The following is a 17,412-nucleotide window of genomic DNA, read 5'->3' on the forward strand; positions in this document are numbered from 1 at the left end:
TCACAGACGGGGGTGAGCAAAAGGCACAGAGCAGGGAGTAGTGTGCCGAGGGCACCCGTGACCAGGCCAGCCCAGTGCCCTTGCTTCCAGCCCAGGGGAGGGCCTGGCCAGCCCTTCCCAGGGTCTACTGAATTCAATGGTTACTCTGCTTACCAAGTAACTGGCACTAGAGCTCAGATGCAAAGTCCAGGGGTTATTTTTAGTTTAGCTTAGTTTTGTTTTGTTTTGGCCACGCCACACAGCATGTGGGATCTTAGTTCCCGACCAAGGATCCAACCTGCGCCCCCTGAGTTGGAAGCACAGAGTCTTAACCACTGGACCGCCAGAGAAGTCCCTAAGGGTTTTTTTTTTTTTTTTTTTTGCAGTACGTGGGCCTCTCACTGTTGTGGCCTCTCCCGTTGCGGAGCACAGGCTCTGAGGCTCTGGACGCGCAGGCTCAGCAGCCACGGCTCACAGGCCCAGCCGCTCCACGGCATGTGGGATCTTCCCGGACCGGGGCACGAACCCGTGTCCCCTGCATCGGCAGGCGGACTCCCAACCACTGCGCCACCAGGGAAGCCCCCCAAGGGTTGCTTTTAACAGTGGGTCAGAACATGTTAACCTGCCACATTGGTCCTCTTCTGCAATGCCAGTGCTGGGCAGGAAGTCCTAGAGGATCGATCCTCTTTTTCAATCTGGACCTAGAGGGTCCTCCTAGAGTCTAGGGCTTCCCCTTACAGGATCTTTCCACCTAGTCCTGGACACCAGCCCTCGGATCTGCTCACTGGGCCAGAGTGGCTGGAAGGCTAGAGTGGGGCAGAACCCCCATGACAGCCAGGCTCTGAATGTTTCTCCTCTCCATCACTCCTGCCCCTCCCCACTCACAGCAGCCCTCTCTCCCAAAGTCCAAAGGACCCTGGGGTCCTTGAGCCTCATCCTTTCCCCGAAGGTCCTGGAAAGAGGCTGCTGTAAGAATGGCGATGACGTCTTAGAGGAAGACAAACCTGGGGGGGCTTATGTAGGCAGTGCCCTGCCTGTCCCTCCTCACAGGCCTCGCACAGGACGGGCCCTTCCTGGGCCTCAGGACACACACACACACGGATCCTAAAAAGGCTGGCAGGACTCCTTGGGCCTTTGATCTTGGAGTTCCAGCCGCCCTGCCTGATGCTGCTGGTCCCACTCATGCCCGGACTCCCGACTCAGGCCCCAAATGCCGGCAGCTACAGAGGAAGGGCAAGAGGACATTGCTGGCCAAACCTGCATAAACGGCAGCCACCTTCCCCCTGACCGCGCCCTCGCCCCGCCCAGGCCCCGCCCCTGAAACTCACACTCCTTCATCATGCCGATGTCCACACAGCGCTTGAGCCGGCAGGCCTGGCAGTGGCGGCGGTTGTCCTTGGTGATGCGGCAGTCTCCGTTGAAGGGACAGGTGAACAGTGCCTTCCGCTTCATGCTCCGTCTGCGGAGAGAGCACAGACCCTCGGCTGGGTCACCTGCGTCCCAGCCCCTCGGCCCTGCCCTGTGGGAGAGTGGCCTGAGAGGGCTGTGATCAGGAGACCTGCCAATGCCCCCCCCCACCCCCCACCCCGGGGCTCTATGTCTCCCAAGGAGGATGGCGGCCCAGCCCAGTCATTTCCTATTCTGCCCCCATCATTGGTTTTACTTACCTTTACAGTACTCTCCTCCTCCCTTTCTTTTTTTTTTTTTTCTCCCTTTCTTTTTATTACACAGGAAATATGAGTGAATTAGCTAGCAAACAAAAAAATTTTAATACTGAAATCTGTAGAGTTGCCCCCACTGCCTTTAGTGCATTCATGAGAGGCGATGAAGCTGGTCTCAGCTTTATCTCTTTAAGTCTTCTAGAGTCAGAGATCTGTGACTAGAGCATCCCCGGTTCAGGGACAGACATGTGCACAGGTGCACAGAGAAGGGAGAAAGGGCCCAAACCATAGCTTCAGACATCCAGACGAGCTGCCCAGAAGGAGAAGCAGCCACAGGAGCAGGTGGGTGCCTCGAGGTCTGGCCTTGGCTTTCGGAAAGGTAGAGGAAGTTAAAGAGTTCTGTAAGAACAGAAAACTACCGAAGAGCTCTTAGCTCTCAGTTGGCACCCCCTGCTGCACCCCACAGCCTATGTAAACTTGTGTGTGTGTGTGTGCACACGTGTGCGTGTGCGTGTGCATGTGTGTGCGCACAGGCATGCCTGCAAGCCCAAAGGCTCATTTTCCTAATTCCGGCTTTCTCCCCTGCTCCCAGCCACGGCACATGGGACGCTCATGAGGCTGCGTAAAGGACAGCTCCCCAGAGGCTTCTCAGCATCTGTATCCTAGAGGTTCCTCTTACTCTCGCCAGCCCCAGCAAGGGGAGGCCCCACTTTTTCTGCCCCAGGACAGGTGCCAGGATTTAGCTGGGGAAAGATGGTGGCAGAATCACTTTCTCTGTGAGCAGCAGCCTCTTTCAAAGAGCTGTGGAGGTGCCCAAGCCTTAGAAGCCAAGGTCCGGGCCCAACCCTTTCCCTCTCCCTCTCCTGGAGATAAGCTACTGATATCGTCTTCTCCAGTTGCCATATACTAGTTATGTTTTTGGTGAAAAATGACTTATTGTTCACATTCACTGGAACACATATGATTTAGGACAAAAACATTCATCAGTCGACATGGACATATGGGGACCAAACCAACTTGACCCATGGGAGAGGGGAGAAGAGACTAGAGGAACAGGAAGTCATAGGTAGTCAGACTCTAAGACCCTTAGGGCACCCCTCATTTTATGGATAGGACCCCTGAGGTGAAGAGACTTACTTGAGGCGATTTAGCAAAGAGTTGAGGCTCCCAAGTTGGGACCTTAGGAATGTGAGGCTCAGCTTTTAGCTTCCTGGATTGGACATACCGTTGCATACCCATAAACTCAAGGAGCTCGATGAAGCTGAGCTCACAGGCAAACGGCTTCAGGCCGCTGGCCCTTGAGCACAGCTCAAGGCAAAGGACACCCAGTGGTCTGGGAAGCAGGTGCTGTTGGCTTTGGACCTCGGCCCTGGTACCCTCCCATCACAACCCTCACACCCAAGGGGTCACCAGCAGACTGGGCAATACGGGGAGGTGGAGGAGTGCTAGCTATTCGGGTGGTTTAGCCCCCAGTCCAGCCCACTGAAGGCCGTGTCCTGCCCCTGCAGTGACTCCTCAGGGAGAGACTGTATCCCAGGCTCTTGCCTATGGAAACAGAAAGCCTTTTTTCCTTGTGCTTCCATACGTTTACCGCAGCTTCCCAGAGGAACAGAAAAACATAGAAGCACCTTGGTTAACCTGAAATGAGATGCTGTCATCACCGCAGGGCACATCGATCTGTTCCCAGACATGAGATTGGCTCCCCTTTTACTCCCTTCTCTCCTTCCCACTTGAGGCGCCACCTGTCATACCACAAATGCTCGGGCCCCAGAATGCCCATAATTCTCTAACCCTACTCAAGGACCAGAAGTTTCTAATTAGAGCGAACTCTCATTTCCTTTTTTTTTTTTTTTTAAACAACCACACATTTAGCCTGGGGGCTGAGCTGAGGGGCTGCTCTGTCCTCCTACCCACTGTCTTGTCCGGCTCAGAGGTCACCCTGTTCATTCTCTAGGGCCGCGGGCACCAAGGAGAACACACATCACGGCACCTCTAGACACATGAGCCAAAGCCTCTCACATCCCTGCGCTGGGGGCTGAGAGCTTCCCGAGGCCCCAGGAGGGAGGGGGCCCCAGCGTCCTTTCGAGGCCCGGCTCTCCTTCCTCAGGCTCTACAGGGCCTGCCCCTTGCCCTTCACCAGTGCGCACCTCCCCCAACTGCAAATCTGCTTGGAAAAAGATTTTGAAACTTCACTCTCTTTCTTTTATCTTTCTCATATTGTAAATCTGAAGCCTAACCCAGGCTTCCACACACAGGAGAGTGGAAGATAGCTGCTCAGCCCAACCTTGTCTGACAGCAGTGGATTCCAGAGAGGCTGGGGTGGGAACCCAGAGGATGCAGAGCTGGGTTAAGAGAAAATACTGGGGGAGGGGGACAGTGTCCTTGCTTTCAACCTTATATTAGGAGTATGAAGCCCAACAGGATTGAGATTGAAAGAGGAGGAGGACCAAGACCATGACAAGGAGGGAGAGATGGAGAGAAAGGAGGTGGTGGAAGGGGGAGAGAAGAAAGGAGGGAAGGAGGGAGGGAGGGAGAGACAGGGGGAGAGAGAAAGGGACAGAGACAGAGAGGGAAGGATGAAAGGAAGGAAAGGAGAAAGAGAGGGAGGGAGGGAGGAAGAAAGATGTTAGAAATTCTACTGGCCAGGCTCACAGCGGCGCTCAGACGGGTGGTAAGAATGCAGCCTGTGGTTTTCACCCGTTGCCACACCTCGTCCTGAAGCCCACCAACCCTGTACCGTGTCTGCACATTATTTGAGCAAAGCGGAAAGCAGCCTATAAACATATGGAGCTCTGAAGTTACTATTACGAAAGCAAACAGTAACAGTGGCTCCTCTACAGACAGGATCAGAGGCAAGTGCTGGACAGTGGCTGGGAAGACGGAGGCTGCACATCACGGACAACGTCGTCATGCTCCGGGTTGTGGGGTCAGCCCTTGGGGCAGGGAAAGCTCTCTCACCAACTCCAGCAGTCAGATCCAGGCCCTTCCCGGAGCCTGGGCTCTGGGGCCAGCCCTTCTGGCTTGTCTGGCCCAGCATGGCTGTTTGGCAGGACACAGTTTCCCTGGTCTCTGAAGCCCAGTTCTTCACGTTCTCCCGCCTTCTAATGGCACTTGCACACATGTGGCTGTCAACTAGCCTCTGCCCACGAGGACTTAGGGCAGCCAGACTGGCCAGGCCTGGCTCTGTGCTTTGTCCTGAAGATCCGTGCCCTGCCCTACCTTCCTCCTAACACTAATTGTCTGGGAGCTGGTTTGGTTTTGAGAAACAGGAGCCTTGGGTTTCCAAGGGAGCCCATTTCCTCAGCAGCGCTCTCAGCCTGGACCCTGTCATTTTCTGGATGGTTGGCAATTATACCCCAGCTCAGGAAGGGGGGGTGGTTAGGGGTGGTGCCACCAGGCTAAATATAGACGCAGTTTCTAGAAAGCCAGGGTGAGAAAGGACATTGACGGATTCTTGCACCAGAGACCAACTCATCAAAACATGAGACAAGCAGCTCACAAAAGCATCGAGCGCCTGGGGCCAGGGTCTCGGGCCTGGGACAGGAGGGTCCTTTTTCAGTAGGTAACCCCTGACAGCAGAGACACACCTTGTAAAACCCAAAACTGGGGCCAAATACTAGCTCTGAGCTTTGTCTCCACTGCAGCTCTAGTGTCACAGAATCCCAGAGCCCAGTCGGGATGCAGATGTCTTACAGAGCTCCTGATATGAAAGGCCTGCCTGTGTGGTCTGATAATGAGACCCACTGGGCACATTTGTGTGTGGTGACATCAAGGAGTTCTCAGCAGGTGGGTTAAAAAAGAAAAACCAACTTTAAGGGAAGGTAGGTTAGCACTGGTAAAGAGTGCAGGCCTCTTTTGTGGAGGGCAATTTGGCAATACAGGCATACATTGAGACATCGCAGGTTTGGTTCCAGACCCCCGCAATAAAGCCAATATCGCAATAGAGCGTGTCACGCAAATTTTTGGTTTCCCAGTGCATATAAAAGTGATGTTTACACGATATTGTGATCTATTACGTGTGTAGTAGCATTACATCTACAAAAACAATGAATACACTTTAATTAAAAAATACTTTATCATTAAAAACTGTTAATTATCATCTGACAATGCAGGGTTGCCACAAACCTTCAATTTGTAAAAAACACAGTATCTGCAAAGGTATGCCTGTATCTACCAATATATAAAGTGCACAGAGCCTTTCACACAGTAAAGCCACCTCCAGGAATTCATCCTGTGGGTAGGGACCTGAGAGTTGGGTTGAGAAGGAGACTTATTTTTCACTTATGTTTCCTTTTGAACTGTCTACATCTTTTTTAAAAAAACCATTCACAGGCATTACTTAACCAGACAAAAAACAAAAACAAAAAACCCCACCCTTTATAGCTATTTTAAAAATTTAAATGAAACACAGACTTTGGTTAGATGGATCTGTTTGGGTTTAAACTCTAATGTACAACCTTGCATAAGTTACTTAATCTCCCCATGCCCATGCCTCAGCTTCCACATCTGTAAAATGGAAACAACCCTACAGAGCGGGTTGCTGTAAGGACTAAATAAAGGCAGCAGGATCTGGTACAAAGTAAGCACTAAATAAAGGGAAAGGAGAGAAGCTGGCAGGGAGGGGCAGTGGGAGCTGAAGGGTGGCTGAAGAAAGCAGTGAGAATCCGAGACCCTGGAAGCAAAGAGCACATCTCACACCAATGCCTGGGGTGCCTGGTGTGGGGCTCTGCAGGCAGAGAAACTCGAAACGTACCGTTGCTTTATGTGTTGTTGCACCTGATGTCTAGACCCACAGTCTTTGTGTGAGTTACAGCGAGCAATGTCCAGTTTCTCTGAGCACCAACCAGGTCTCACAGAGTCCTTGACTGACGTGAAGGTCTCTAGAGCCCCCGGACCAGCCCTTTCTTTCTCATACCTGATATTTAACTCCTGTTTGGGGACCTTTAATCAGAGACCCTTGCTGACACACAAAGTCACACGTGTTCCAGGTTCCACGATAGAGGAGAGGAAAGGACTGTCTGTTCTCAGAAACTCAGACACTACAAAGGGACAGTGATAATAGGTACCACTTACTGAGAGCCTTCTCTGCCAGTACTTTACATATTCTCTCCAATGCTCTCAACAACCTATTAGGATAGGTATTATCCCTATTTTACAGGTGGTACAAAAAGGCAATGGAAAGTTAAACAATTTGCTTCATGTCACACAGCTAAAAAGTGTCAAAGCTGAGATTAGAATCAAGATCTGTTTGATTCCAAAGCCTCTGATATTCTTACATGATATGGTCCTTATCATGAATCCACCATATCTCAGTCCAAGCCAGAGCAGCTGTCAAAAGTACGCCCTCCAAAGTCCACGAGCAGGAAGCAGGGGCTGTCTGAAGGACTTCTGTAGGACACAGAAGCCACTGGGATAGAGGCAGGATCTGAGGTGGGCGGGCTGGAAGTAGGGGATAACATATGGCCATCCTCTCCACTGGCACCTCTACTGCCATCGCACAGAGAGGATTCCCAGTGTGTGTCGAGAGGGAATTCACACCAGTGAGCCCAGAGGATAGTGCTGGCTTCCTAAGGAAATAAAACACTGACCAGAAAGAGATGTGCCCTCTCCCTCATGTCCACGTAGCTGCCTTTCTTTTTTTTTTTTTTTTTTTTTTGCGGTACGCGGGCCTCTCACTGTTGTGGCCTCTCCTGTTGCGGAGCACAGGCTCTGGATGCACAGGCTCAGCGGCCATGGCTCACGGGCCCAGCCGCTCCGCGGCATGTGGGATCTTCCCGGACCAGGGCACGAACCCGTGTCCCCTGCATCGGCAGGCAGACTCCCAACCACTGCGCCACCAGCGAAGCCCAGCTGCCTTTCTTGACACCTCCAGTGGCGTTCCCTCTCCAACTACTCTGGTCTCCTCCCCCGAAGCTTCCAAACATCACTCATAGCTGATCCATAGCTGACCCCCTCATTCTCTTCCGTTCACACCTTTGAGCAGCTATGGAGAGAGGCCAGATGCCAGCTGGCCTGGACAAAGTTCTCTCCAGCAACACCAACCTCTTGGTGACTCATTCACTGTGCCCACAGAACGCCCCAAACGACCACCCCTCCCCTCTCTATTTACTCTACTGCCTTTTAGCACCTTGAGTCGCTGGACACCTGCCCCGTTGCTCTGCTCCCTTCACAGCACAGCTCCTGCAAATATCGTCAGGATGAACTTCCTGAAAGCCAGAACACTCCTCAGGTTCCTGGATCCTCACCAGCCTGTGCTCCCCAAGGCCTGTCATCAACAAGGTCCCCGAGAACCTTGGGGCTCACGAACAAGAAGGCATTTCTCCACACGGTCTTTGTTGGCTTGGTACTTGCTGCACATGTCAGCTTCACGATGTCCTGAGGAGGAGGGAGACGACATACAGAGGCAAGCAGTGATCTGTTTCTCAACCTTGCCTTCCAAGTCCACCTCTTAAACGTCGCCAGTATTCTTCATTCTCTTCATCAAAAGGGTCTTTCTGATTTTTCTTCTCTGCCCTTTACACCTTTCCCTTATATCAAGATCTGGACAAAGCCATTCATGATCAGAGATTCATCCACATCCACAGATCACCACTATATATATGTGTGTGTGTGTGAGGAATTGGCCGGCAATAGTCTCTAATGTCTGACCATGGATCAATAGAACTGACCAACCCCCATAATCACACTTCGGTTTGATTATGAGTCTTGGACCTGCTGGGATGACCAGAGCTCTACCTTCTAGAGCGGTTTAGCTTGACTTAGAAGTCAATCAAACATGAAATGGTCAAATGGGCTTATACCCCAGGGCTTAGAAAATAGCCAGTGACCCAACACCAGAGTAATGCTCTTGCCTTGAGAACTGCTACCGTAGGGTTGAGTGAGCTCCTTGAGAGCAAGGACTTGTGTTATCTTTGTGTTCTCAAGGATGTGGTACCCGACACAGAGAAGTACCTCCCACTGACAGAGGCCTTCCTTCCCAGGATCAGGATTTCACAAACAGATACAAGTGACAATGGAGTTCTCGAACAACTATTTGAAATAGACTAAAGTGGAAGAATATCGAACAGAATTTGTATGAAGCAAAGGAGGAGAAGTAGGGGAAGGGAGGGGAAAGAAGAGAAGACATTACATATAGACAGTCTATTCTTGTTATTAGAGGTAGTTATGTTCTATCAAGCAAATATTGAACCATCAGCAAATATTGAACCATCGCTCCTAAGAGAATACGGGTTAGGTTCCTGAGAGCTTCTGGTCACAACGTTTTCATCAGTCCCTCAGTACATAACTTTGTTTCATGTGTGTTATCTGTTTAAAGGCACCTCATTTAATACATATTGTTGATTCATTACATTGAACTCACAGCCAACAGCACTATAGCCCACGTCTGAACAAAGCTTGTCTAACACGTCTTTTCTCTGCAAGGCAACTTGTAGCTTTCCTGTGCTTAGGAACACTGGACAGAATTTCAGCACCAGGCTTGGGTGCCATCTTGAACGGTGAAATCACCATCAGGTACAAAAATGCAAAAAGGGTGGCACTAAATAGACCAAGAAAAAGACACTTGTTCACAGCGTGAGAGCCGAGGCAGAGGCAGGATGTCTTGCGTGGCCTCAGCTGGGAACGGGCGCATCGGGAGACTCGAAGTTTTCTCCACTCTGCACGTGTCCACAAATGAGCACAGAAGGGCTGCAAGTATTGATTTGGGGATTACAAGTAAATTTTAGCAGGTAGTCAAATTTGCAGATACGGACTCCACAGACAGTGAAGATCAACGGTGCGTGCATGCGTGTGTGCGTGTATTTATAAAACAAAATTCAAGCCAAACAACAGAGGTGTTGGCTTTTCAGAAAGTGCAGCCTGGCTCAGTCATCAAGGCAGAGATAGTAAAGATGTAAGGTAGACCGAGGACAGGGTAACAAGATAAAAGCAGCCTGCTGCCGGTAATGCCAGGCCTTGCAGGCGGGGGCTGTGGCCATCAGCCAGCAGCAGAACTCTGAGGCATCTCAGAGAGAGGGGCTAAGGCTGGGTTACGGTAGCATAATGTGCCCGCGTGCAGCAAGCCACACTGCTGGTCCGTGGTGCCCTGGAGGTGCAAGCCTGCCGTCCCTGTCCTTTGGGCACCTCCCACACCAGGCTCTGGACATGAGGGAGACTGTCCTCCCTCCACTCGGATGCCTAATGGGTCTGTCCCAAGCATTCACCGCCTAGTGGTGTGTCTGAGGGCAGCAAGCCCAGGTGCGCAGGGGTCGGAGCTACTCTAGTGAGGAACTCCCACATGTCATAGTCCAATAAGCAGCCACCTAAGAGTCCCATCTCTCAGAGCAGAACCCCAGTGGGTGGTGACCTGGAAAGAGAGGGGATTTGGGGTGGAGTCCATGAATCAACCAAACAGCCCTGAGAGCCGCTGGAGACGTTTGGGTTACAGATTGACGAGATATGACCTTTGTCTGGGTCTCCATGTCCCTAGCTCCTAGTCCAGTGCTCGGATCACAGTTGCTCATTAAAATCTGGGAGGCAATGTGTGAAAGAGAAAACAAAAGGAGGGTGGATGGCTGGAGAGATTTCTGTTTATTAGGGCAAGGTTCCACAAAGGACATCAGTACTGACCCATCAGGCTCAAATATGTATATATTTCTGTTGTGCTTTGTTTCTCAAAACACCTTTGTATATGTTATTTCATTAATCCTCAGTTTATTCTATATACTAGAGGGGTCGGGCTAACTGAAACACAGAGAAGTCGAGAGATTTGAGCAAAGACAGACAATTAATTAACGGCACGGTAGCACTACAGCCCACACATTTCTGCCTGGTTTTAAGATGCGAAACAGGCCCTGAAGCGAGCACCCAGACCCCTTCTCCATTTTCACTCTGAAGGCAGCTCCCCCATCCTCAGGCCCTGGCAGCAAAGGGTCCAGGTGGCACCTGGGACACAAGGCCTGGGCTCGGGAAGGCCCACCCTGCAGAAAGCACGGGCTTCAGGCCAGAGGAACAAGAGACGTGGCAACAGGACCTGGAACCAGCGACGCTGCCGGTCTGGTTCCCGAGCTGAGTAGGCAACCAGTGCCAGGCCACACAGGCAGTTAGCACCCACAGAAGCCCTGCCCGTGGCCCAGCGGTTGCTCAAGGCAGTGAAAGTCCCGGCCTGCCAGCTCCCGAGACAGAGGGCAGGTGAGTCGGGAGCCTGTATATATAGAGCCCAGGGTCCCCGAGCTGGAGGAGAGCACCGCAGACATCCTGAGGCCTCTGGTTCACTCTGCCCTCAATGCCCGTTCAGGGAAATGGGAGTCCTTGTTCTAGACTTGATTGACTTTCCTCTCTTCGATGGCTAAAGCCTTGCCCTTAGTTTTACTCACCTCCAACAAGACTATTATACAGAAGCTCTTTGTTGGTCACCTTCTTGAAGGCTTCTCTCTCCCTCTCTCTCTTTCTCTCTCTCCAAAATATGCCAAATGCCAATTTCTCATGGTTCCCAATCCCATCCTGTAATTCATCACTTCCCTATCCTCCCTCCCTGGTTCCGGATGGGAACAGCCTTTGTCTAGCCTTTCTAGTACTTTCCCACACTGTTTACACTGGTAATGCTGGGCTCACATGAGGAGAGAGAAGGCTGCTCATAGAGAAACTGGCCCTGACCAAACAGGAATGCCTGTGCTTCCTGAGGTTGGCTTTCCAACCTGGGACAAGCAAGCCGTGGACGCAGATCTGGGCACAGATCAACTATGGGGGTCAAATCAGGGATGCAGTTTCCCTTGTTCCAGGGAATGGTTTGATCTGGATGTGGGGAGAGGCAAGCTCTGAGGCCAAGTTCTTGGGCCTCCCCAAGGCCATGCCGGCCTCTTGGATTAGGAAGCTGTGATCATCGACTGATAGGAGGTTTGCTCCGGGAGGACAGACACGTGGGTCGGTGCAGGGGGCTGCGGGTCAAGGGGTAATGGAAGGATGGGGACCTACATGCCACCTCAGGAAAGCAGTTTCAGAGGGGGTCAGAGGACGAGCTGGAGCTGAGGGCAGAGGAGGAAGAAGACAGCCTCGAGACGCTGTCGCCCCCGGGGGCTGTGAGAGCTGGCGTGTTCCCGGGCCTGGTAGGGAAGGAGACGTGGAAAACGCAGGGTCTCTTCCTGGGAAACCCCGTTGCTCTCCTCCCCGTCGCCCTTGGGGAGGACTTACCTGAAGAAGCCTTTGCAGCCTTCGCAGGTCATAGCGTTGAAATGGAAGCCAGTGGCTCGGTCTCCGCACACACCGCAGATCCGGGGCACGTGCCGGTCAAAGTCGCCGGGGTCAGGTAAGGAAGCGCCGGCTGCCATCGCCTCCATCCCTGCAAGGACAGCAGGCAGGGGTGAGACAGTGCCAGGGCCGGCTGGCGGCCCTTCCGCCAGGAGCTCAGCAAAGCTGGGCAGCTCCCCGGGGCCCAGGCCGGAGCAGGATTCTTTGGTGCCCTCCCTTCATGGCTCTCGGTCCCCAGCTCACCCTCCTGACACTGCGCCGGCCTCGAGCAGAAGGTGGGCTCCTAACCCAGTTCGGAGCAAACCTGTGGAGGGGCGCTGCAGTGATGCTCGCGGCGTGGCCTGGAACCAAGGTGCCAGGGAGCAGAGTCTGCGCCTGCAGCCTACAGGCTGGCTACTTTGGGTGAGATGTCCAGCCTCTTTGCACCCCACTGTTCTCATCTGAAGAATGTGTTTTTCTTCACCGGGTGTGAGGAAGGATTATGCGAGTGAACATACGCACACCACTGGTCTCAGCTCCACCTCAGCAGCGGACCTGCCGCAGGTCAGAGGCCTCTCTTGCCTAGTGTCCCCTCCAGGAGGGACGAGGGCCCTCCAACAGCCTCCAACGCAGAGGGAAACCCTCAGCCCCTCTTTCCTTCAGGGCAAGGGGAAGAGGATAGACTACATGCCCAAATCAGACCCTATCGTGTCAGGTCCTCGCCGCCCTGCAGCTCAGGATGGACAGGACTTGTGCTCCTGCGGCCCTGGTACCAAATTCATCAGTCTTGTTCTCTCTCTTTTTTTTTCAATATCAATTCAACACATTGTTCTGAACGTCCTTCTGAGTAATGTGAGTCATACACAGTGAACTAATCTTGTTTTCAGAGATGGCTTGAATAAATAAGCATCATCTAGAGATGGATTTCACACTTGAAGAAAGGGGGGAAACAGATAGAGGGAACAAAATATATAGGTTTGGGAGATCCTTCTCAGGAAGCTGCTGACAGGTCTTCCCTTGGGCAAACTGGGGCCTTGGCCTCTGACCCCCACTGCTGTCAGCTCAGAGCTGCTTCTGGGGTCCCTCCTGCCTCCCTGAAATGGTTTCAGACCCTGCTGCCTCCCAGTTTTATCTGAGTCCTCACATGGGTCGTTACAGGTTTAAGTGCCTTGGCTCCAGGGCAGGAGGGTCCCTCAGGACAGAAGAAAAACAAGACAGAAAGCCAGTGGTGAGGAGAGAAGCACCCTAACCCCTCCTGCCCTGGCGCCATGTCCTCCCACTTAAGTGGGAGAGGCAGCTTCCAGGGGCCCTTGGGAAGCTCCAGGCTTCTTTCCAATGACTAGGCTCTCAACCTGAGCTGAGGTTTGACACATCCATGCCTGGTAAGGTCTTATTTCAGTCCATCTTCATCTCACCCCAATGAGGCAGGTACTATTATTATCACTCGATTTCCAAATGAGGCCCAGAGAAGCCCAAACATTGAGGTTTTCTAGCAACTATAATTACAAAATGCACAAAACAAATACTTAATTTTACAAAAAGAAAAATCTCCCCAAGAGCTTCAAGCCAAACAGAGGAAGCTGGACAGATAAGGACAGGTATTGTCAGTCCTGCAGGGGCAGAGGGGCCCTGATCACAGACAGATGTATTGGATTCCCTAACTTTCTCTTTCAGCTCTTCTTTTCCTGGGAACTTTAAAGCAATAATAGTGACCCTGTTGCCCATCCCTATCACAGCTAGGTTGATACTTGTTAAACGATAATGTTTATATATATACACATGCAGAGACAGAGAGAGAAACCCTTTAAAAAAAAAAGAACAAAGGAATGATTAACAGAAACTTTTGAGGGAGTAAGATTGGGGAGGGCATGCAGAGGCATTATGCAGTAACCATATTCCATTTCTCTGACTGGTCAGTATACAGTGTCTTATTATTCTTATTACTATTATTAAAACTCTATTTTCTGTTTTATATGCTACATAAAACATTGCATAACTGTAAAACAACTAAAAATAAAAGAGAGTGCCTTTGGGTTTGTCAACACTGTCCCTAGAGCCCATATTAAGTCCAGGCTGATTCCAGGCTCCTGGAGTGTCACCCACAACCCAGACGTGGGCAGGGATCCCAGAGGCCCAATACCATTGGGGTAAGAAGAGAAACTGTCTAGGATGCTTGTGGCTTGACCCCAGGTCAGCTGAGATGATGCAATTCCCAGTCATCATGATGTTGCTACAGAGTCCGTGTCATCCAGCGACCAAACATCCGGTGGATTTGGTGGAAAAAGAGAAGTTAAATGTGAGAGTGGAAGGGAATCAGTCAGATCCGTCCAACAAGTATTCAGCATCATCTGGGCTCACTGGAGATGTGATGATGCAAGAGAATTGAAACAACACAGCACCACAGCCGGGCAACTGCGCCTTCCTGCAACACAGTGATGGCAGGAAGGCTCCTGGCCCGGGGGTGGGACCCCAGGCACTGGGTTAGGCCTGACAGAAGGCTGGACCCGGCAGCCGGAGGCCCAGAGTGAACAGGACAATTTCAGGTGAGTTGAGAGAAAACTCAGCCCTGCTTGGGGTTATGCGCTGCTACCAAGAAGCCAGGGCCCAGGACCAAGAGTCCAGAGGTGGAGAAGAGTCCCAGGCACATATGGCCTGAGAGCTGGCAGTGCCAGGAGTGACAGGCAGAGACCGTGGAGGGCAGGAAAGAGAAAGGAGTTGGGAGCTGGATAGGAAACCTCACCATGCTGGATGGCCCCCTGGGGTCCTGGCCTGGGCATCTGCAAGCCCCTCCCACTGAGGCCTCACCCCGATCAGCCTGGCTCCAGGTCTCTGGCCGCGGGATGCTGAGGACTCTGCTGACACAGGACTGGACCGACCCACGTTTGCCAAGGGCAAGAGAGTATCTCCTCTTCCCCCTGCCCGCCGCCTGCCCACGCCCGCCTCCCCTCGCCCCCGGATAACAGAAAGCCAGGAGGCTGTGGCTGAGGAGGAAACACCCACCTGAAGGAGCAGAGGAGGGAAGGGAAGTCGAGCGCGGAGGTGCCCTTCTGTGAGGGCTCACAGACGCTTCCAACCAAAAGGACCCTGAAATGAAAAGGGGAAGCACTTTACAGCTCGGCGCTGGCCTCACCGCTAGAGAGCTCATCAAGCAGGATGAGAGGCTCTTTCCAGGGGCTTTAGTCCCCAGATCAGGGACTGAAAACTTGACGGAAGTGATCTGTTGGGGGCAGACATGCGGTGTCATCCCTGGCAGGACTGAAGGGGCGGGAGCCCAGCGGCAGCCAGGAACAGCCCTCCCTTGAGGCCGGGGGCAGCAAGAGCAGTGGGAAGGAGTGGGAGTGGCATCCAGCACATGGGGAAATGGAAAGCGTAGCAGAGTGCTGGGAGGGAGGGAGGGCTTCTTCCAAGGGAGCGCGACTGCTGCCACGGCCCCACGCCGGAGTTTTAGGGATGCTCGGAGAAGCAGAGCCAGAGGGGTGCCTGGCAGGCTGCTGAGGGCGGGAAGGAGACGGGTGCCCGGGCGATGGCAGAGGCCCCTCGGGAGCTGGGAATGGTGCAGGTTAGCTCTGGCCTCTTGGGATAGCTTCAAAGACAGGTGTCTGGGATCTGCAGTCTGTGGAGACTGGGTGTAGGCGGGGCAGGTGCTGCAGGGGTTAAATACAGCAACGCACTGCTTTCAAACAGGATGTTTTCTGCCACTTTTAGCTCTTCCCCAGACATGCTCAACACCTCCGGCCTTGGCGAAGGCTGAAGGTGGGCTGACTCTAGTGTCCAGACTCTGGGTCTTAGTGGCGTGATGGGTCACCAAGGTGGGGCTGGTGGAATTTCACCCTTCCCACTTCCACCCACACTCAGTGCTGCTTGCCCACCCAGACAGACAAACACACACACACTTCCTCCCTTCGCTGACGCCAATAGGAAGTGGCTGGGGAGATAATAGATATGCAGGTGCCTGACCCAGAACCCTGGCAAAGGCCTTTCAGGCAAACTCCATGTGGGGAAGGTTCAGACCCCCAGCTTTTGTTTCACTGCCTCCTAGTGGCCCGACTAGGCAGAGAAGGGGAGAGCCCAAGGGGTATCCAAGACCTGGGCCCAGTCCTAAGACTGCCAGCCCACTGACCCATCTACCAGCCCCTCAGGCACTGCCCACCCCCAAGGAACAACTGAGGAAAGTGTCAGTGGACCCTGCTGAGATAACGTGAACATGGCTGGCCCACTCCCAAGCACCGTGGGTGGAGGAGGGGTACCTGCAGGGTACAGACATGCGGCCACTTCCTCCAAGCCAGGCTCTCCTCTGCTCCCTCTGCTTGTACTGCCCAAGGCCCCCCAGCCAACCGGGCTCTTCTAGATGCTATCCCATGGCCTTAGCAATTTCCCAGACTCCCTGCTGCTCCTCAGGAAGGCTGAGGTAAGGACCAAATGGGTACAGAAAGGACCACTGCTTTCCTGCTCTCAGCCCCTAAGATATTTAGAAGTCAGACCTGAGATCCAGGTAGCCTACCAGCCCTGAGCTTAAAGAGAAGGCGTTTGAGTACCTACTATGTGCCATCCGGGATCTCATGTAACCTCCGAACAGTCCTGTGAGATGAGGGGCAGTCTCATTCTACAGATGGCAAAACCAGACTCCAGGTAGGGCACTTTGAGAGACTTGCCCAGGGTCCCACGGCCAGGCCAGTGGAGATGCCAGGGACCCAACGAGGACAGGCTGGCTGCCCACAACGGCCAAGGGCTGCCCTTGCCTCCTGCCAACTCAACCCATCCCAGCGGTAATCACCAGCACAGGCGCTAATACTCACGCCGGGCACTGTACCCTCACTCATTGAATCCTCACGACAACCGCACGGGCGGGTACTGTTATTACCCTTATTTTAGGCATGGGGAAACTGAGGCACAGAGACGATTGCCTTTGGAGCCCAGATCTGAACCGAGGCAGCTGAGCCCCGAGTCTCTGCTCTACTTTTCCTAAGGGAGATAACTCAGTCATTTCCTCACCCTGTGCCCTGGACACCCTTCACTTCCACTAAGTCAGGGAGGAGCAGACATGGCAATCCCCAGGTCATGACGGAAGAACGTCGTGGCACTTTTCCTTCCAAGGCTCCTAAATCAGCCAGGATATCTCTTCTGCCAGCCAACCCCTCTTACCTGGGAAAACCCCATTCAGAAGATGGGCCTCTCCTCCCCATGCAACTTTGCACTACTGGGTGGTCCTTTTAGGAAAGATTGTCCTAGATTTAGCCTGTAGGTCCAAGTGCATGGAAAGTGGGGCAAAGACACAGGGCGAAAAAAAAACAAGTGGAAAAACCCCCAGCTTAACACCACCCACTTTGCCACGTCATACACCCCCCACCCCCAATTCATGTTCTGAGTATAAGAGCATCCCACTGCCTTTGCTGGGGCTGTCCCCAGAGCCAACCCCTCCTGCCCTGCTTTAGAAATACCCAAACCCCTAATATTGAGCCTCGGAGAAGCAGAGGGGTAGCAGCTCAGCTCTGCAGAAAGCCCCTGGCTTCCATTCCTCCGGGGTCAGCATCCTACATCAAAACCCCTGCCTGGCGCAGTGGTTAAGAAT

At 52.8% G+C, this 17,412-nt stretch overlaps 1 protein-coding gene across 1 annotated transcript in view; it reads right to left on the minus strand.

Moving 5' to 3' along the window:
* The window catches only part of VDR (vitamin D receptor), a gene marked incomplete at its 3' end in the record, with an annotated part of 28,619 nt that extends 16,664 nt beyond the window's left edge, over positions 1-11,955 (minus strand). Inside the window, exons 1-2 of the mRNA XM_082849253.1 lie at positions 11,808-11,955; positions 1,308-1,438 (exon numbers count right to left, since the gene is read on the minus strand). Coding sequence (XP_082705379.1) covers positions 1,308-1,438; positions 11,808-11,953 — 277 coding nt within the window. The 5' untranslated portion in view covers positions 11,954-11,955. The remainder of the gene's footprint in view (positions 1-1,307; positions 1,439-11,807) is intronic.
* Between the last annotated feature and the right edge of the window lie 5,457 nt (positions 11,956-17,412).

The sequence above is a fragment of the Leucopleurus acutus genome (genome assembly GCF_964270905.1).
Source record: "Leucopleurus acutus genome assembly, chromosome: 11".
Taxonomy (NCBI): domain Eukaryota; kingdom Metazoa; phylum Chordata; class Mammalia; order Artiodactyla; family Delphinidae; genus Leucopleurus; species Leucopleurus acutus.